Here is a 22,414-nt window from a genome sequence, read left to right on the forward strand (position 1 = left end):
TTGGATGCAATATTTGTTGACTAGCCTTGACTAGCATGGCTGGGAAGACAAAAACACACCCTCAACCCAACAAACCACACTGGGAGGCAAATATGTTCATGTGGGTTTCATATTTTGTTTGCCTGCTTTGTTGTAACTATAAAATAAAAAAGAAATTCATACTTTTTGTATTGCTAACAATGTAAAGAGAGACTATTATAGCAATGATGTAGTTATACTCCAAACAGTCCTGTACCAGGATATATCTAGATAGTGATATCTTGAGCTCTTGCGTGTCATCGTAATATACAATTTACAATAAAACATTTGCGCATTTAGCAGGCGCTCTTATACAGAATGACTTGCACTGTCTGAAAATCTGAGTAAACTAGGATAAAAGGTAAATATGAATATATATTTAAATAAAGGTAAATATATTTATAGATATATTCGTTTTTTTTTTGTACACTCAAGATTTTATTGTGTATCTGTGGATGGGCCTCTATAGCTGATCTGCTGATGAGGTTCAATGGTGTCTGTATAATGTTTGGTAATGTTGCCATTGAAAAGAAAGCTGAAAGATCCCCAATAGTGTATGAATAAACACATGGTGGTTTGTAGACTCTGGTTCATTCATATTAAAAAAGATAAGGGGCCGTCTCATTGTGTTTGACCTGTCAACCTTGCTAAGTTAATAACACGTAGTATAACATAATCTGCTGTTAGATCTATATGCTGTGAGACAACTCACATAGATAGATCTATACGCTGTGAGACAACTCACATAGATAGATCTATACGCTGTGAGACAACTCACATAGATAGATCTATACGCTGTGAGACAACTCACATAGATAGATCTATACGCTGTGAGACAACTCACATAGATAGATCTATACGCTGTGAGACAACTCACATAGATAGATCTATACGCTGTGAGACAACTCACATAGATAGATCTATACGCTGTGAGACAACTCACATAGATAGATTTATACGCTGTGAGACAACTCACATAGATAGATCTATACGCTGTAAGACAACTCACATAGATAGATCTATACGCTGTGAGACAACTCACATAGATAGATCTATACGCTGTGAGACAACTCACATAGATAGATCTATACGCTGTGAGACAACTCACATAGATAGATCTATACGCTGTGAGACAACTCACATAGATAGATCTATACGCTGTGAGACAACTCACATAGATAGATCTATACGCTGTGAGACAACTCACATAGATAGATTTATACGCTGTGAGACAACTCACATAGATAGATCTATACGCTGTAAGACAACTCACATAGATAGATCTATACGCTGTGAGACAACTCACATAGATAGATCTATACGCTGTGAGACAACTCACATAGATAGATCTATACGCTGTAAGACAACTCACATAGATAGATCTATACGCTGTGAGACAACTCACATAGATAGATCTATACACTGTGAGACAACTCACATAGATAGGAGACACAGCTTGTGTGTTCACAGTCAAATCCAGTGTGTGTGTGTGTGTGTGTGTGTTAGAGAGTGCCTTACCAGTAAAACAGAAATGGCCTTGCTCTTGTCCTGATCCAAGATCGGAATGATGAGAGCTGAGAGAGAGAGAGAGAGAGAAAGAAAGAAAAAAAATCAAGAAGAGAATGAAAAAAGTGCTTGAGGGAAAATATGAATTTTAAACGACTTGATGCATCGATGCAGAGCTAATTCATTTCTGTATCTGTCTGTCTGTCTGTCTGTCTGTCTGTCTGTCTGTCTGTCTGTCTGTCTGTCTGTCTGTCTGTCTGTCTGTCTGTCTGTCTGTCTGTCTGTCTGTCTGTCTGTCTCTCTCTCTCTCATTCATTCATCTCTCTCTGTCTGTCTCTCAGTGATGATGTCTTGCCCTGTGCAGTGCCAGTAAAAGAATGATGGAAGGGAAAATGAACAGGGACAAATGGAATTAATGGTCCATCCGTCTCCGCCTGTCACTCCTCCTTTTTCATAGAATTAACAGCGGATACTGAAGCCATCTATCACAGAGTTTGGGTCATTTTGGTCACAGACATGACAGAGCATTATTAATCTATGTGGGGGCCAGATTAATAACAGACAAAGACGTCTCCTCAGCATTAGTGAACTGATATACGTGAGACACTAACACTGTCAACAGTGTTATTTAACTCTGAGCGTGTGCAAATGGACCGCAGTGAGAAACTTAAACTATGGAACAAACTAAACTCATAGTTTGTTCCATAGTTTAAGTTTCTCATTGCTATCCATCTATATGCGTGCACGCACTTGTCGAGAAGAATGGGGGGTCGCGTGACTCGGTCAAGTCTATTTTGGGGGTCGCCAGCCAAAAAGGTTGAGAACCACTGAACTAAGGAACAAACATGTTGGGACAGGGGGGGCTGTCACAATTACACATTTAAGTTGACGATTAATTGTCACACAAATAATTGCGATTAACGATTTAATTGTACTTTTGGCACTGAACATTGGAACATATGAATACAAATTTTATTTATGTTTGCCTTTTAGGGTTCGTAATCAAACATTGTGCAGGGCAGATATGACAAATAACTTAAATATACAAAGATGTAATTTTATACTTGAAAAAAATAGCTGATCTACAGGTGACGTGTTGTAAGCTTGTAGATCTGCTATTTCTGCTTTTTTTTTTTACGTATTTGAAAATGTCTGAACAAATTTGCAACATGGAAACGATTATGATGATTAATGCAAAAATAATGGCGATTATCTCAAATAATTGCGATTAAACGATTATGTAGTCATTGTGACAGGCCTACTGATAAGCTCACAAAATCTGCAATTTTTGCTGTATCGGAAAAGCTTTGAAAGTGAAAGTGGGTAAGTCTGTGTGTTTTATGAATATTGAACCAATGTAAAGCATTAACAAGATCTCGTGACTAAATAATAACTACATTGGATCGATTGGAACAAAGCTTCTTATTTCCGTTATCTTGAAATAGTAACCGTTTTGGACATACGTGGGTTCCACCCGACGGAGACAATAAACACGTTGATTGAAAGATAAATGCCTGTAATCCTATCCAATCTGGGTCTTTTGTTCATCCTTTCCGTAAACGGTTTCCTTTGTGTGTGAGTGCAACTGTTCTGCCCACGCGACCTCTGCAATCAGCCTCCACTGTTGTTGTTGTTCACTTTTATTCTCTCCCTCCTACATCTTCACATCTTACTTCTCTTCTTCTTCTTCTTCTTCTGACGCACGCACGCACGCACGCACGCATTCATATTTTCCGACACATTTGCTTATGCGCCAAGTCACACACACACGCACGTGCGCGCACACACACACACACACACACACACACACACACACACACACACACACACACACACACACACACACACACACACACACACACACACACACACACACACACACACACACACACACACACACACACACACACACACACACACACACACACACACACACACACATATAAACACACACCTCTTCTGTGGGCTGGGAGTGGTGTGGCGAGGCAGAGTCTGTATTTCTCCGGTAGCTCTGATGGAGGCAAACCCACACACTGATGCCTCTTCAACTGATCCACGATACTCCTGATGGATGGAGAGGGAGATAAGAAAGAATTGGGATGAATACTCATTATGCAGAATGTCCCATTTCACGATTTATCCCTACAACTACAAAGTAACTTGTACATAAATTGTCAAATAATTGTACTGGAGTAAAAGTACAATATTTGCCTCTGAGATGTAATGGACAATTGTTTACATATTATTCCACAACAGAGACAGAGACAGACACACACAGAGACTTGGCAGGGTGAGACAGAGGGGGACTGTGGGTAAACAATCAGGTGTGTAATGGAAAAACAATGGACACGCTGTGAACATGTCCACTGAGACTGACCCAAAACAAAACCTCCACATCTCTGAATGGACCCATGCACGATAGTGTGTGTGTGTGTGTGTGTGTGTGTGTGTGTGTGTGTGTGTGTGTGTGTGTGTGTGTGTGTGTGTGTGTGAGTGAGAGAGTGAGAGAGTGAGAGAGTGAGAGAGTGAGAGAGTGAGAGAGAGAGTGAGAGAGTGAGTGAGTGAGTGAGTGAGTGAGTGAGAGAGAGAGAGAGAGAGAGAGAGAGAGAGAGAGAGAGAGAGAGAGAGAGAGAGAGAGAGAGAGATTGTTGTGGTCAGGTATGAAGCCAGGTGTGACATTAGAGGACCCATGTCAGTCTGTCATTGTTCCATACAGAAAGAGGATGCCTTTCTTATGCTAATAATATACACATTAAAATGCCCGGTGTTATTTTAACTCGGAGAGTATTATACATGCAACCAAACAGACCGTCTGCTTGGTTGCGTTTGTATAATGTCTGAGTCATGAGATTGAAAAGGATTTACAATTGAGAGGCATTTACTGTGGCTGAGTTTGATTGATTTATTGAATACTTTATTAAAGAGGTGGTGCCATGGTTTTGCACTTTTTCAGTTTTTCATGTGTCTATGAGGTTGATAGAACTCCATTAAGCCCCCTGGTGGTGTTTTTATGGTTTTTATGTCTTCTCTGACTATTTTGAGTTTCTACCTGGAGGCTGAAACCTTGAGGGTCAAACGTGCCAATAGAGAAACAGCGCTTTAGTGACATGGTAAAAATATACCCTCCCCCTCATTATCATAACACAACAGGTGTGGGCATGAGGAGGAGGAGGGACTAGAACAGGTGGGTGGTGCTACGGTGGTGGAGGAGGTGCTAAGGTGAGAACCAGGTATACTTAATGAACTGGAGGCGAGTCCACATAAAAACATAATTTTAACAATTTCTGTACACTTTTTTGAAAAAAATCTTCCTCCTAGTATAACCATAATACCTGATGATTATGTTTTAGGGGGGGGGGGGAATCACTGAAAACACACACACACACACACACACACACACACACACACACACACACACACACACACACAGCACACACACCTAAACAGAAACACACACATGGGCACATACTTATGTGTGTTCGATGTGGATGTACGTGCATATGCACACAAAAACACACCAAATCAATATATGACGTGAGATATGTGTACACGTGAAGCCTCGCTTACACTGAATATATACTGTATGTATTCATCATCACGCACACTTACAAACATGAACGCAATACAAACAAAAGCATGCGTAATTGCAGAGTAGATGCAGACGCTCGTCTGCATGAACAAGCACCTCAACTCTTCGCATTCACACATTTTCAAATAGAACGATGCACACACGCACGCACTCGCACGGTACATGCAATTTCATCTCTGTCGGGTAGAAACCTCATATATCCAAAAACCCAAACTGTTACTTTTCAATCCAAAAATAGCAAAAGTTGCAGATCTACAAGATGTAGATCTGTATGATCAAGTAGGGCGTTAATTTACGGGGGAAAAAAACACAAAAGGTAAGAATATGGAGATAGGAGGTTTCTGCCCAACAACAACAACGATATGTTCCTTCCTGTGAAGTACTGAGGGCAATAAAGTCAGTACACCGAATAATCAAGTGAAACCCCCCCGCAGCCACAGCCACACACACGCACGCCCACACACCTGCATGCCCACACGCACACACACACACACACACACACACACACACACACACACTCACTCGCGCACAGGACTAAAGCAGCGTGCTACAGTAATGCAATGAGCCTGCAGCCCTATCTCTCCATGTGGTGCTAGCAACGTGTTGAAGCTAGCAGATAGGCTATCACCTCAAAAATACAAATAAACTGGTTTGAGGAGATTGTCTTTGTGCTTACATTATGCTCTGTGCATGCTTTGTGTGCATGCTTTGTGTGCATGCTTTGTGTGCATGCAGCGCTCGTGCTCTGTGTACAAATACATGTCCATTAAATCAGTGGTTCTCAAAGGGGTCCACGGGGGGTGGCGGGACCAGCAGGTGGGGGGACCAGCAAAAGTAGTTAATATAGCATCACAATGATTTCAACCACCTTATCCATTTATATGTTGGCTTTCAAAAATAGCAGATGTACAAGCTCACAGTGAGTCTTGTTACATCTGCTAATTTTGGAGAATTTTTTGAAATATCAAACATTTTGAATAATTTCGTTATTTTTTTACACAAATCTTCTCTTCTGGGGGTCCCTGGCACAAAACATTTTCAGATGGGGGTCCGTGGCCAAATACATTCATTTATACAGGTTGATGATGCTTTGATTCGCGGTGAAAAAACGACCGACTCAAAAGTAAAATAATATGTCGCTTTATCGTCTCGTTCACGTATACTGTGTGGATGCAATCAAGACACAAACAGCAGTTTAAATTAATGTGAATTAATTGCACTAAATAAACACTCCCAGTGTGTATGTACCAACCTTTAGTGTCCAGATTCTTTATATATACAGTATATAGAACAGTGTCTCTCTGTCTGTACATGTATGCATATGTGGATGTATGAGGTTCCAGGGGGGTCTACAGCTAATTATTGATAGCTTGACCCTAGGTCCATTTGGGGTCTATAACACTGAGAGTGAACAAATGGAACCAAATGGACCCTTAAGGGTCCATTTGGTTCCATTTGTTCACTCTCAGTGTTACGGGGGTCTGTGGCCTAGATGCATACCAAACTGAGGGGGGTCTTGAAACTTGAAATGAAATAGTCTGAGAAATACTGCTGTCTATAAGGCAAGTAAGTAAGTAAGTAAGAAACTACGGTATAAGGACGTGAATGGCATCATAGACTGGCACATGAAGTCTGAGATCCATGTGAAGCCACAGGGTTACTGGACCCAGTCTTGTTTTTTTGTTTGGCTTTTTATTTTTCTTCAGGGTTTGCAGGGCTCTGCTCCAAAAAACTTAAGCCACATACATTGCAAAAACGCTAGGCGCCCCTGCAGTGAGCTAAAGCCCTTCACTCACACTGATATCTCAAAAAAAGACCCCCCCCTCCACCCGGCTGCTAACACTGCAATAAGGTGGCAGTTAATCCATCTAGGATGTTGCTCGCTGAACAAAATGGACACTTCTCACTGCGAATCAATCCATCCCACTGGGAATTGACCTCACAGGTGCGAAAGCTTTTCCGAGTTCTGTCAGCGTGTAATGGAATGACCTCTGCTAAGTGCATGTTGTTGTCGCGGTGTGTGTGTGTGTGTGTGTGTGTGTGTGTGTGTGAGCGTGTGCATGTCCGTCTTGTCACTGCATATCCATGTCAGTGGGTGCGTGTGTATGCATGTATGTGTGCATGGGTGTGCGTGTGCGTATGCATGTGTGTGCGTGTGCGTGTGTGAGCATGTGGGTGCATGTGGGTGTGTGCGTGTATGTGTGTGAGTGTGTGTGTGTGTGTGTGTGTGGGTGCATCAAGGTCCTGATGATAAGCTTCGACCAGCTGGATTGCTGCCTCTAGGCATGGCTCTCAGTGTGGGAATGTGTGGGTGCATGCTGTGTGTGTGTGTGTGTGTGTGTGTGTGTGTGTGTGTGTGTGTGTGTGTGTGTGTGTGTGTGTGTGTGTGTGTGTGTGTGTGTGTGTGTGTGTGTGTGTGTGTGTGTGTGTGTGTGTGTGTGTGTGTGCTTCCACCTAGTTCCTGATAACAGGCTTACATAAGCAGGTGAATTGGACAGAGTACAAAGTGCCCAGTAGCTCTTTTAATATCCCTACTGCCTCTGGCCTCAAGCAACTGATAACTGTGTGTACATGTGTCCGCACAACACGCTTGTGTGCATTGTGCAATGACATGTGTGTGCGTGTGCGCGCACTTGTTTTTTATTTTGCTCCGTGCGCCTGCAGGCTCGCATCTGTGCATCCACATGGGTGTTTACGTGTGTGTGTGTGTGTGTGTGTGTGTGTGTGTGTGTGTGTGTGTGTGTGTGTGTGTGTACTGTATGTATTTGCGAATGTGAGCTCTTGTGCGACATGGACTGTTTGATCAATAATGCAGCGTTGGCTTTGGGGCGGTTTGCAGTGAGCAGCACCAAGGGGCTGAAGACCGTCACCGAGCACTTAGAGAGAAGAGAGGATCACTGAGTCTTAAGCCAGAGCCCCCAGCATCACCTCCACTCCCTGACTCCCAACGCAGGGGGGGGGGGGGAGAGAGAGAGAGAGAGAGAGAGAGAGAGAGAGAGAGAGAGAGAGAGAGAGAGAGAGAGAGAGAGAGAGAGAGAGGGGGGACAGTGAGAGGGGTGGAAAAACTGTACAATCCCCAACCCACCTTCGATGTCTCAGTATAGGCGGAGGTGAAGATTTGAGATGGGTGGAAAGATGAAAAGATTGTCTTCAGCCCCGCCCCCCCCCCCCCCCCGAGGGAGAAACAAAGGGTATAGGTGAGAGATTAAAGAAACAGAGAGAGAGACAAACCCGCTGTGCGTCAGAAGGTCATTGAGAAGGTGAGACAAAGAGGCGTAGCAGTGAGAGAGTGAGGTGGAGGCATGTGACAGCCCAATCCACATAGGGTTCGTTTAACCCATTAAGACCTGAGGCCGCGTCTAAAAAATTCAAAATCCTAACAATTTTTCGGAAAAAAATATAAAAAAATAATTATCACGATTTTTCAAAAATAGCAGATCTACAAGCTCGTAGCGCGGCACTCGGTGCCGCGCTATGAGCTTGTATATCTGCTATTTTTGAATAGCCTAAAGAAATCTAAAAGTGACACAGATGCGTTCCAGGTATTAATGGGTTAAACTCAGGGGATGTAAAAAATGACGAAATGGACCAGGAAGGGTCGGAGAGAGGAAGGTCTGTATGCGTCCTTCAACAATGACATTTGTTGTCCTTCAACAGCGGCGGTAGAGGTCTAGCAAGCTTGCCGGGGCCCGGGCGGCTTTTGTTGATTAGGGGCTGGACTCGAGCCAATTTGTTTGATTTATAGATCAGACTCAAGTCGGACCCTGGCTCATTGAACTTTCATTGACAATGAAAGAGATAAATGGGTGGGTTATTTTTCCTCATCTAAACTCTCAGGGCCCTATTGTGTGCCCCACACTATGCCTCGGTGCTACAGTATGCACTATCCGTTAACCCATTGAGACCTGAAGCCGATTCTGCATGTCTCCTAAATCGCAACAGTTTTCTGAAAAACGCATGTTTCTATATCAGTGGTGCTCAATCTTTTTCATGTCAAGGACCCCCAAAATGGTATGTATTTGGCCATGGACCCCCATCGAAATATTTTGTTCCAGGGACCCCCAGAAGCAAAGATTTGAGTTACAAATGTTTGCTTTAAAATAATATAAATATATATATTTTCACACATTGTCTCGATTTTTCGAAAATAGCAGATCTACAAGCTCGTAGCGCGGCACTCGGTGCCGCGCTATGAGCTTGTATATCTGCTATTTTTGAATAGCCCAAAGTGTAAAATAATGCTTTTTAGCTCAAATCTAAAAATGACACAGTTCCAGGTATTAATGGGTTAATTACGCACAAGGCAGCTGTCACTGCCCCTAAACGATATCGCGCACACGCATAAGGGAAAGCGAATTGCGGGTCCTCAGACCGCCCGATATGCCAAATCCGTTTGGTTGTCTACAAGAGCGCGCCTGCAATGGAAATCATAGGACTCGGGCTGGGGGCACATTGGGCATGCATGCGAGATCCCAGAGGCGATCAGAAAGACTCATATTTCACTCACAATTTACTTGGCATTTTAAAGACATTATTCCTTCATTAAACCTATATGAAATAAAATACAAGCTTACCGCAGTGTCTTTTTGCCTAGACATTTATGTTTGCTATAACCACACCAGACCATTCAGTTTAATTAATCTAGAACACAATCCAGAACACAAGCGATATGCATGCTTCACTCTCCACACTGAAGCCTCTGGAAGCAGTCTACCACAGTGCTTTGCGTTTTATTACTGGCGATGATTATCTCACCCATCACTGTATTTTATATGATAAAGTGGTTGGCCATCTCTCGCAGTTCGTAGAGAGCAACATTATATTTATAAGGCCTTGTGTGGTAAACTTCCTTTATATCTATCCTCGCTTTTGGAACCAAAGGTTACTGGACATTCAACACGTTCACAAACACACATTAGATATACCAGTCCACGTAAGAGCAGTGAACAAGGAAAGACTGCTTTCATGCATTATGCTCCAAACAAATGGAACAAACTTCAAGGCTCTCTGAAACTGGTGCGATTGGTCTCAATTGAGACATTTAGGGTGCTTCTTGAGGACACACTACATAGTGACTGCACCAGTTTCATGTAACACTATGTTTATTTGCATCTGTGACATTGTAATGTGATTCAAATGTTTGTTATTGTTTCTCATCATATATGTATTTGTGTTTATTTATGTTGTTATCAGGGCGTCCTTGAAAAAGAGAGCTTGCTCTCAATGGGCTTCCCTGAATAAATAAAGGAAAAAGAAAGAAAGAAAAGATTGCTGTAATTTAAAGTTCTCTATAACCAGCAATGTGAGTAATAATTCTGTGTATCAAATATTTCATTCCAAGGCAATCAATGTCGGACTGCCTCTTCCATGGGCAGAGAGGGAGAGAGTGTACGTTAGCACTGGGCATAAGCCATAGCGCAGCCGGCTCTTAACCCTCTAAGACCGGGAAAGCATCATTTTAGATTTTAACCATTATTTTATACTTTCGCTATTAAAAAATAGCAGGTATACAAGCTTGTAGATTTACTATTTTAGAAAAATCGTGAATTTTACATTTTTTACTCAAATCTTTGCTTCTGGGGGTCCCTGGAACAAAATATTTTGAGATGGGGGTCCGCGGCCAAATACATATAATGTTCTGGTCCTTGACATGAAAAGGACCCCCAACCCCTCAGAAAACTGCCTTGAAGTCAACGAGGCCAGGATTCAAGGTTCCAGGTTCAACATTCAACGTTGTATTGTATTTATTGTTGTGCACAGGTACATAAGAGTAACTTATTTTTGTTCGGCTTCCTTCGGACAATGTAGTAAAAAGAAAGAGACAGAGAGAAAAATAACAGCAAAAAAGAGCCATAAATGTTTTTTTTTTTTTTTTTAAGGTATCATTTTTGGGCTTTTTATGCATTTATTGATAGTTTTAGTGTAGATAAACAGGAAACGGGAGGAAAGAGAGCGATGGGGTGTGACACGCAGCAAAGGCCGTCGGGATCGGGACTCGAACCCGCGACACGCTGTCAAGCTACAATGGAGCCTAGGTGCCTGGACCGCTAGGTCAGTGGTCCGCAGCCAGTCATTTTAATACTGAATACATACAGCCTAATGTACAATGTACTACAAGGCGGTAGTTTTGGCCCTGTGTGCAGGCGAGGCGAGGTGGAATAGTTCAGTGGACAAGAGCTCTATTGCTGAATCTCCAAGAACAACACGCACGCTCTCAAAAAATGTCTGCGGTGCTGGGAGCAAATCCCATTAGATAAAAGCTGCATACTCCCGCTTTGCTCTGCTGTATTAACCCATTAAGACCTGGAACTGTGTCATTTTTAGATTTGAGCTAAAAAGCATTATTTTACACTTTGGGCTATTCAAAAATAGCAGATATACAAGCTCATAGCGCGGCACCGAGTGCCGCGCTACGAGCTTGTAGATCTGCTATTTTTGAAAAATCGTGAAAATGTGTGCAAATCTTTGAATATAAATACTTTTAAAGCGAACATTTTTAACTCAAATCTTTGCTTCTGGGGGGTCCCTGGAACAAAATATTTTGATGGGGGTCCGCGGCCAGATACATATCATTTTGGGGGTCCTTGGCATGAAAAAGATTGAGCACCACTGACATAGAAACATACGTTTTTCAGAATACTGAGATTTAGGAGACATGTAGAATCGGCTTCAGGTCTCAATGGGTTAATCATGGTTCCTGATGAAGGTCCCTGTTCGACCCAAACATTGATGAGTAAAGCAGAGCTAAGTGTGTGTGTGTGTGTGTGTGTGTGTGTGTGTGTGTGTGTGTGTGCGTGCGTGCGTGCGTGCGTGCGTGCGTGCGTGCGTGCGTGCGTGCGTGCGTGCGTGCGTGCGTGCGTGTACATTCGGAATGCAAAGCAGTGACAAGAGGACTCTCTCTCTCTCTCACACAAACACACACACTGTACCTGATCTTGCCTTCCGGCGGCAGTTCGTGCGGTGGGTCATCACACGACAGCCTTGACCCTTCCTCCAGGGTGTACACACACGTGCACTCCTGTGAAACGCACGCACACGCGCACACACACACACACACACACACACACACACACACACACACACACACACACACAAATGAACTGGATATAATTACACAGACAGATAATTGAGTCTCATCCCTTTGAGACATGGCATTAAGATTCTGCTTTTGATTAGGCTACACTGAAATCTGCATTTTCAGGGTAACGAGTTCAGATGAGTTTAACTGCTCTCTCTCTCTCTGTCTGTGTGTGTCTGTGTGTGTGTGTGTGTGTGTGTGTGTGTGTGTGTGTGTGTGTGTGTGTGTGTGTGTGTGTGTGTGTGTGTGTCTGTGTCTGTGTCTGTGTCTGTGTCTCTGTCTGTGTCTCTGTGTGTGTGTGTGTGTGTGTGTGTGTGTGTGTGTGTGTGTGTGTGTGTGTGTGTGTGTGTGTGTGTGTGTGTACCGTGCTGGGTAGCAGCTCCTGTATGCTGTCTCGGAGGGCATCTCGGAGGGAACGAACATTGGCGACCGCCGCCAGCCGCAGCAAAGCATCCTGGGTAGAGTAAATAAAAATGCAGGTCAATCATCAGTCAACATTGTTCCCACGGTGCTGACACAGATGTGTAGGTGTTGTCTAGGGGTCGGACAAAGTACTAAACACCAGCACCTGAGTCTAGTATATTGTCTCTGTCAGGTGAAAACCTCATTTGTTCAAAACTGTTACTTTTCAGGATTCAAAATTCAAAACTAGCAAAGGTAAAAGATCTACAAGTTCAAAACGCGTCGCTTCGAGCCATGTTTCGAGCTTGTGGATCTGCTACTTTTGAGGATTTTGGGTGATGCTGTAGTATGATCAAGTATGCTCAAAACACAAAAAGTTAGAATAAGGAGATAAGAGGGTTCTGCCCGACAGCAACGATAGATAGTATTGATCAGTGGTTCTCAAACTTTTTTGGCTTACGTCAGTGGTGGAAAGTAAGTAAGTACAATAAGTACAATAAGTAAGTAAGTACAATAAGTAAGTACATGTACTCAAGTACTGTACTTAAGTATACATTTGAGGAGTTGTAGTATTTAAAATGTTCTGTACTTTTGTGTTTTTCTGTGCTTTACCCGACTACAACATTTTGCTTAGAAAATATTGACATCTAAAGTTTCGATGTCAATCTGTTCAAAATAAAACCCCATAACGGCAAATAAGTATTTCTTTCGAACCAGTAACAGTTGTGCTGCTGGTCAAGTGTTTGATTTTATTTGGTTTAACACTTTACAGATCAGCAGGTTCACCTGAAGTAAAAAAAAATCATTCTCATTAAACAACTTTAAAACAAACAGACTCTGGCTCATTGAACTTTCATTGACAATGAAAGAGATAAATGCGTGGGTTATTTTTCCTCATCTAAACTCTCAGGGCCCTATTGTGCGCCCCACACTGTGCCTCGGTGCTACAGTATGCACTATCCGTTAATTACGCACTTTTATTTACAAAGTAAAATAAACTTTGTCTCAAGTACCATGCGTACCACTGGGGTCCAATTTGGGGGTCCTTGAACCACGTGGTCTCAAACTTTAGTATAGATACCCCCGGTTAAATGTTACTCAACTAAATGAATGTTGCTCCGTTAAATTTGTAATTTAGTAAAAAAAATACTTAAAGGTACGGTAGGTGATATTTTTTGGGTTAAAACAAAACGTTCAGTTCAAAGGTTAAAGCAATATATTCTCAGTAACAGGAGTCTCCCCATCTCTCCAGCTCTTTAATAAATTAATAAATCCATTTTCAGGTGGGTTGCAAAATTTCAGCCAATCAGGAGAGAGTACCCATTTATCAGCTTCATTTTCTATTGTGTTCCAGTTCCAATTTTGTATGCTCATTTCTTTGTGTCGAGAATTGGAATGAATGGAGATGCCCATGGAGGACGACGTAGAGAGGCACCAAATGAGACACAGAATAACTCCTCTTTTGTCTCGAGTTGGAAAAAGCATGGGAATTATTTTAATTTGAACACTCCAAATTTCAGGAAATTATCTGCTTGACAATGGCACCCTCTGTGACAGCCTGTGCCTGAATTTAAATTCAGGCACAGGCATTCAGGCACAGGCACATTTAAATAAAAAATTTAAATGTTCAAGAACCAGATGCCTCGAGTGAACCAACTTTCAGTTGGTGTCTGTGAGGTCATCACTGTTCAGAACGCCTAGCGGACATACCTCACCGTGACACATCGGGATCACTAGGGTCCAGTGGTGGAAAAAGTACTCTCATGTTTTTACTTAATAAAAGTATCAATACTGCAATGTAGAAATACTCTGTTACAAGTAAAAGTCCGGAATTCAAAATTTGCTTTGAGTAAAAGTACAAAAGCATTGGTATCAATATGTACTTAAAGTACCAAAAGTGGAAAGTAAATGTACCGTACCACTGCTTTCAAGTTTTCAAATGTATAAAATATGAGGCAATTTTTTTGTTTCTGCCTATGATGAATTAAGACATTTATTATAATAATATATAATGTATAATAATATATAATGTCATCTATTTGTGTTAACTTTTTTTGGTTAGATGATTATGAAAGACTTGAATTGTGTTTTAGGAAAGGTATTTTCTTTTTGGCAGATTTCGTATGTAAGGCTTGGGAAAAAAGACAATGTTTTTATTTTGTTTTTTTGTGTCCTGTAAGTCCATGCGGGCTGGGCACCTTTGGTGCATGACACAGAAATAAAGAAATCTATCTATCTACAGTATACCTTTGCTCAGAATATATTTCACATGCTCATTGCTCAGTAGCATTTTCATTGAAGACGGGATAAAGCAGCAATTTTCCCATCTGGATTCATGGGCTGCTGCGGTGGTTCTGTCAAGTTAATTTATAGGGCCATCTGTTTGAAAACATGATTAGCCTAATCAGATGTTCCCGTTGTTAGTCTGTTTTACATTCAAGTAATTTTTTTTCCTCAAAAGTTTGACGCAAGTCGCTTCCCACATCAAGAATCAGAACCCCAGTAGAATTGAACCAAAACAGACAGCCTTTCAGTTTTAGACACGTGTGCAGAATGTGGATTTGACTTCCTCAGAACTGGAGTCAAGTTGGAGAGATCTAAAATAAGGGCCTGATTATGCTTTGCATGTCCATGTGGCCTCCAGGGTCTGCGGACAGCGGACACCGCGGCGTGGTTCTGATTATACCACAATTTAGCGTCTGCATGAGGCACACGCGTTCAACAGCAACGCGGTGCTGCACGGAATACAAGGCACGGCCTAATGACTTTCTTCCAGACAACTGAAGGACTTGTACCCTGCTGGCAAGAGGCCAATGTGAGAAGAAGTCTACTGTCGAAGTTAATTTAAACCATTTACTTCTATATTTTGTCGCTGTCGGGCAGAAACTCCATCTTCTAACTTTTTGTGTTTTTTTGTAAATTAACACCCTACTTCATCATACTACAGCAGGGGTGTCAAACTCATTTTGGTGTCCGGGCAAGATTGGTCAAATGGTGACTTGAGGTGGGCAGGAACCAGTTGCGGACGCACATGCGCGCTCACACGCATTCAGTTATACAGCATTGTTTTTCAATCTGTTGTCTTGTCTCAGATGCTTTTGTCTGACGCTGTAGTAACTACAGCGTCAGACAAAAGCATCAAAAGTAGCGGATCCGCAAGCTTGAAATGCAGCGCGAAGCGACACGTTTTGAGCTCGTCAATCTGCTACTTTTGCTACTTATGAGGATATAAGTGGCAATGTGAGGACATATGAGGTTTCCACCCGACAGAGACGATTTATTCCCTCCACACCAAATAGCCGTTCGACAAGCTCACAACATGTCGACTTTGCGACACTTAGTGCTGTAAATGTAGATCGGCTATGTTCGCCTAATGTTCGGCCCAGAAAATAGACACCAGGGCTCATGTGGTTCCATCTTAACCCATTGAGACCTTTTTTGATTTGAGCTAAAAAAGCATTATTTTACACTTTGGCTATTCAAAAATAGCAGATCTACAAGCTCATAGCGCGGCACCGGTAATAAAGTTGAATTACTTTAATAAATTTGAGTTACCAGTGGCGTAGCGTACGAACAGCGGGCCGCGCTACGAGCTTGTAGATCTGCTATTTTTGAAAAATCGGGAAAATGTGTGCAAATCTTTTTATATATTGTTTTAAAGCAAACATTTAACTCAAATCTTTGCTTCTAGGGGGTCCCTGGAACAAAACATTTTGAGATGAGGGTCCGTGGCTAAATACATATAATTCTGGGGGTCCTTGACATGAAAAAGTGTGAGAACCGCTGATATAGCAACATAGGTTTTTTTCAAAAAACTGTTGGGATTTAGAAGACATTTTGTAGAATCGGCCTCAGGTCTTAATGGGTTAATTGCATTGATAATTACTGTGCATTCCTGTTATTCTCTCCGAAGACCTCAGAGGCTGATGAATCCCTTCAGCAAAGCTTAGAGACGTCTTTCCTTTTTTTTTTAATTCTGTTCTGCTTGTAAAACATTTAACAAACCTGCCAACAAACATCGCCTCAAGTTCATGTCCTTCATTGACACATGCTCATATAATACAGAGAGAGAGAGAGAGAGAGAGAGAGAGAGAGAGAGAGAGAGAGAGAGAGAGAGAGAGTAATCTCTTAAGCACAACAAGGTTTGGGATTTATTTTTATCGTGCAGGGGAGGAGGACTGGCCTCTGTTTGATTATGTGTGAAAACAGACAGCTTAGTCATGCCAATAAGGCTGCGTTCACACCAGGGACATGAAGATACAAAGATACATTATGACGTTTGTTTGCAGCTGCTACAAAAGCAGCTAAAGCTGCAAAACGTTGAGCTGGTTTCAACTGCAGATACAAAGTTACACATATGCTGTGTGTCTTTGTGTCTTTGGTATCTGCCAGTGTGAACGCAGCATAAGATAGTGGCTCTCAAATTGTTTCATGGTCAAGGACCATTTTGTGCCAGGGACACCCATACAAGATTCGTGTTGCTAAAATGTTTCAAAAAAACATTGCATTGCTGTTGTGAGCTTGTAGCTCTGCTATATTTCAAATATTTGAATGTACAGTACAGTACATAAGGTTCAATTGTTTAACCCATTAAGACCTGAAGCCGATTCTACAAATGTCTTCTAAATCCCAACAGTATTCTGAAAAAAACCTATGTTTCTGTATCAGTGGTGCTCCAACTTTTTCATGTCAAGGACTCCAAAGATTTGCACCCATTTTCACGATTTTTCAAAAATAGCAGATCTACAAGCTCGTAGCGCGGCACTCGGTGCCGCGCTATGAGCTTGTAGATCTGCTATTTTTGAATAGCCCAAAGCTAAAAAATAATGCTTTTTAGCTCAAATGAAAAAGTTACACAGATGCGTTCCAGGTCTTGATTAACACATTTTGCTGGGGAAACCCCTCAAGGACCCCTGGTGGTCCCCCGCCTGGACCCCACCTTTTGAGAACCACTGCAACAAGGTTTACCGAGCTGAAAAAAAGTCAGCAGTGAGGCATTGAAGGGCGGGCGCCGCCTCAGCACAGCTGTGTCTGATGACAAGTGACTGCATGACAGATCTCATCATGTATGACGGTCTGCAAAATGTACACTCAGCGCATAATAATTCTACTGAGCAGTCCACACTCTATAGCAGTGGTTCTCAAACTAATTCATGGTCAAGGACGCCCAAAATGACATGTATTTGGCTGCGGACCACCATCTCCATCTCCATCTCTTTTTCAAAAATAGCAGATCTACAAGCTCATAGCACGGCACCGAGTGCCGCGCTATGAGCTTGTATATCTGCAATTTTTGAATAGCCAAAGTATAAAATATGGTTAAAGTGTTTAAAATGATTGTGATGCTATATTAACACATTTTGCTGGGGACCCTCTGGTACCCCCCAAGGACCCCTGGGGGTCCCCGGACCCCACTTTGAGAACCAATGCTCCATAGGAGATGAAAACACATACACACATGCACGTGCATGCGCGCTGTATCTATGCTCCTCCAACACTTGACAGAATCTGCAAAATGAATGAAGAAGAAAAAAACATCTAATCATCGCATGCTTTGCTTAAAAATCATCTGTACTCTCTCTGAGTTTGATTCATCCATTAAGGCCGGGAACGCATCTGTGTCATTCTTTGATTTCTTTGGCTATTTTTGAAGAAAACATTTCGTGAAAATGTGTGCAAATCTTTGAATATAATCTTTGCTTCTGGGGGTCCCTGGAACAAAATATTTGGGGGGTGGGGGGGGGGTCAAATACATTTCATTTTGGGGGTCCTGGACATGAAAAAGTCTGAGAACCACTGATATTATGGCAACATAAGTTTAAAAAAGAAAAACTGCTTAAAAAATATATACTGTATATATATTCAAATTTGCAAAAATTATAAAGATTTTTCGAAAAATAGCAGATCTACAAGCTCGGCATCGAGTGCCGTGCTATGAGCTTGTAGATCTGCTATTTTTGAATAGCCCAGAGTATGAAACAATGGTTATAGCTAAAAAAAAACTAAAATGACACAGTATGCGTTCCCAGATTGAATGGGTTAAGTTTTTTTTTTCATTGCCACTGTTCCTCAGGCTGGGACAATGTCGGGTCTCTGCTTTATTATGTAAAGTGTCTTGAGACAACTAGTTGTGATTTGGCACTTTAATAAAGTTGAATTACTCTAATAAAGTTGAGTTACCAGTGGCGTAGCGTACGAACAGCGGGCCGCGGTGCCACCCCCGCACACTATTATGACGCACACTCAGATTGTGCGCGTGGACTTCACAAAACACACATACTGTATGACTTACTTTCAGCTACCAGCAGGCTACGCTACGCTTTTAAAATCAACATTACAATGCAGGACGTTAGCTTCCACACACAACGACACGTTGGCAAGCCGTTTACATGCGTTGTAGCAGGCTCATAAACGCACACTGTGCCCTGGCAGACAGTCATCATACTGTATAGCACACTGAAACAACATCAACACAAGATTACCCACTGCTGTTGAAAATCTACAAGCTCACAACGGCGTTGTGAGCTTGTAGATCGGCTATTTTTTGGCAAAGAGGTTTGGTGTAGGGGGAACAAAGAGTATAGATCAAGTAAACGTTTTCTAAGTATTGAGGGTTTAAGACAGTGGTTAACTGTCCGAAAATACACAGTATAATGAATCCAACACAACGCTACACAATGACAGTGCTGTCAAACAAGTCCATGAAGCTAGCTACAGTGTCCCTGCTTCATCTCTCTCTCAGCTAAGGGGTCCTTGGCCTGAAAAAGGTTGAAGACCCCTGCCGTAGCACATCAGAACAGTACGGCAGTTCTGAGAGGGGCGTGCATAATGCGGCGCTCTTCTGGAGCGCCGCATTATGCACGCATTTATGAAGTAAACACACGGTGAATGTGACTCCATGATAATACATTTAAAAAAAGACATTTGGACTACCAACATTTATAGCACTGGTACATGGGGAGCTGTGCCTGCTTGACGTCAAACCACAGTCAATCTGTCATCCTCTCTCTCTCTCTCTACCCCCCCTCTCTCTCTGGTCCTCCTCTCTTTCTCTCTCTCTTGCTCTTTACCCCCCCCCCCTCTCTCTCTCTCTGGTCCTCTCTGGAAGGTGGCCATGCCTGAGCACTGGGTGTGAATTATAACCTGTGATTGGATATGATTAAACCAAATTAACGTTGATTGCTCAATCAGCCTTCCAGACCAAGTCTCTCTGGTGTGTGTGTGTGTGTGTGTGTGTGTGTGTGTGTGTGTGTGTGTGTGTGTGTGTGTGTGTGTGTGTGTGTGTGTGTGTGTGTGTGTGTCAGAGAGACAGAGAGACCGATAGAGAGACTAATTCATGTGAAGTACTTGCTTGCATATACATGCAGTGACATTTGATCAGAGCCAGGTCTGAATTGCACCTAAAAGTGTATTCACAACAGTAAGATGGCTAGCTTGGTAAATGTCAGATCATCTTTTGACATTTCACAATTGTTTATCATCATAAAACGCTCGCTCGCGCACGCACACGCGCACACACACACACACACACACACACACACACACACACACACACACACACACACACACACACACACACACACACACACACACACACACACACACACACACACACACACACACACACACACCCCTGATCCCTCGTTCATCTGTCTCCTCCAGTCCACTTTACTACGTCCTCCCTCGCTCCCACAGCCACTCCATACGACCTCTCTGTCTCTGCTCCTGCTCCCCCATCACTGTGTGTGTGTGTGTGTGTGTGTGTGTGTGTGTGTGTGTGTGTGTGTGTGTGTGTGTGTGTGTGTGTGTGTGTGCCCGCGTGTGTGTTGCCTAGTCCTTGTTGTCCTATTCAACCAGTCTAATCCTTTTGAGTGCTATGACATCTGGAAGGTCACCTGTGATCAGAATAGCTAATAAAACACCTCTGTCGCTCATCTCTCTCTCTCTCTCTCTCTCTCTCTCTCTCTCTGTGGAACCGAGTCAAACAGGATGGAATGCTCATCAAGGTAATGCTCATTGTAAATACTCACAGTATAGCCAGTTATAATCTCACCTACACAAAAGAACTGCGTGGCACGAGTTCTCACCTGGCTGACATTTGGCAGTCACAGAACACACAAGTGATGGATTAATAAAGGATTATTATAATAATTATCAGAATGCTTTTTTTTTACTGCCGTCTAACACCATGGACTTCCATTACAAGTGAGAGTACTCCTTGTTTTTATATAGTGGCACTTTAAGGGGCAGAGTTGTCTAGAAGAGAGCTCTTCTAGAGGGTGTGTGTGTGTGTGTGTGTGTGTGTGTGTGTGTGTGTGTGTGTGTGTGTGTGTGTGTGTGTGTGTGTGTGTGTGTGTGTGTGTGTGTCTATGTGTGTGTGTGTGAGTCTGTCTTTCTGTCTGTGTATCTGTCCGTGACTAATCTCCCAAAACCCAGGACCTGGAGCAGACAGCACCAAATCTCTTGTTCACACTGCCGGCCAAGAAAGTTAAATCCCTGAATGTTGTTTGTTTGCATTACGTTTTATGCCTTTTTGAATTTCACTTTTTAAAAACTTTTTTTCATACTGCAAGTCACTGGAGGTCGTATTGGGCTAAAACTTTGCCCAAACATGGAGGTGACTGACGTCATAGTACCGACATCATAGAATGACGTCATAGGTGACTGATCCACAATCCCATCGATCCAAATGGACATAACATTATGCCAAAAGCACAAAACGGAAGCGAAAATGAAAGGCCAAGACAAAGACAAAGACATGTACAGGAGATTGAATTATCTCTATCAGGCTGCACACTGTGTTCTATCTCAGAACCCCGAGAACGTGGAACTGGCTCGTTTCTACTGTTTCACACAGAAGACTATTGCAAAGCGTTTAGTGCTCAGACAAGACCCTTCGGTGAAGAGAACGCTATGCAAGAAGTGCTGCTTGCTGCTTGTGCCGGGAGTAACCGCTTCAGTGAGACAGAGAAGAAAGAACCGAAACAAGACTCGAGTCACCGTGCTGAGGTGTCTGAGCTGTGGCCACTGCAAGAAGCTGCTGAATAATCCCGATCATGTTCTGTGGGCCGACCGACCCGAGGCACAGCTGGTCAGCCAGTCACGCTCACACCCAGGCTCTTATTCTGAAGTACAGCTGGACAGCCAGAGACACTCACACCCTGGCTCTTATTCTGAAGCACAGTTGGACAGCCAGACACACTCACATCCGATGCACTCACATCCAGTAACTTATTCTGAAGTACAGTTGGACAGCCAGACACGTTCACAACCAGGCTCTTATTCTGAAGTACAGTTGGACAGCCAGACACACTCAGATCCAGGCTCTCTTTCTGGTTCTGATGCCGATCTTGGTTTTGAAGAGTCTGTTTGTTTTAATCAGTTTGAAGTAATTACGTTTGATTAACACTCTGGTTCTCAAACTTTGTAACTTTAAGGACCCCAGTAACTCTGAGAGTATACAAATGGAACCAAATGGTATACACTCAAGAGTTACAGAACTGTAAGGGTCCATGTGGAACCCTCTCAAGGATGAGAACCATTGAATTAACATTTCTATTTGAGAACTTTCAACTTAAAACCCTTAACCCCTTCCGGTTAGCTGTTTCAACATGTTGCGTTGCGACGTGTTGTGAGTTTGTGGATCTTCTATTTCTGAAAATCTTTGAAAACCTTTAAAAATGTCCTCTTATAATGACAGCTTGAAAGAGCTTAAAGGAGAATTACGGCCAACGTTATTCTTACCTTTATTATGACGTTATCATATCCTAGGACGAGTGGTACAGTACAGAAATTCCATAACTCCATAATGGATCCGCCAT

The 22,414-nt window shown here is 42.6% G+C and overlaps 1 protein-coding gene across 1 annotated transcript in view; it reads right to left on the reverse strand.

Moving 5' to 3' along the window:
- The window catches only part of pde2a (phosphodiesterase 2A), a 310,101-nt gene that overhangs the window by 49,312 nt on the left and 238,375 nt on the right, over positions 1-22,414 (reverse strand). The window contains 4 exon segments of the mRNA XM_080429666.1: positions 1,537-1,592; positions 3,479-3,588; positions 12,043-12,131; positions 12,556-12,645. Of these exon segments, the coding sequence (XP_080285792.1) occupies positions 1,537-1,592; positions 3,479-3,588; positions 12,043-12,131; positions 12,556-12,645 (345 nt within the window).

Source organism: Gymnoscopelus braueri (assembly GCF_963280865.1).
Source record: "Gymnoscopelus braueri genome assembly, chromosome: 5".
NCBI classification, from domain to species: Eukaryota; Metazoa; Chordata; class Actinopteri; order Myctophiformes; family Myctophidae; genus Gymnoscopelus; species Gymnoscopelus braueri.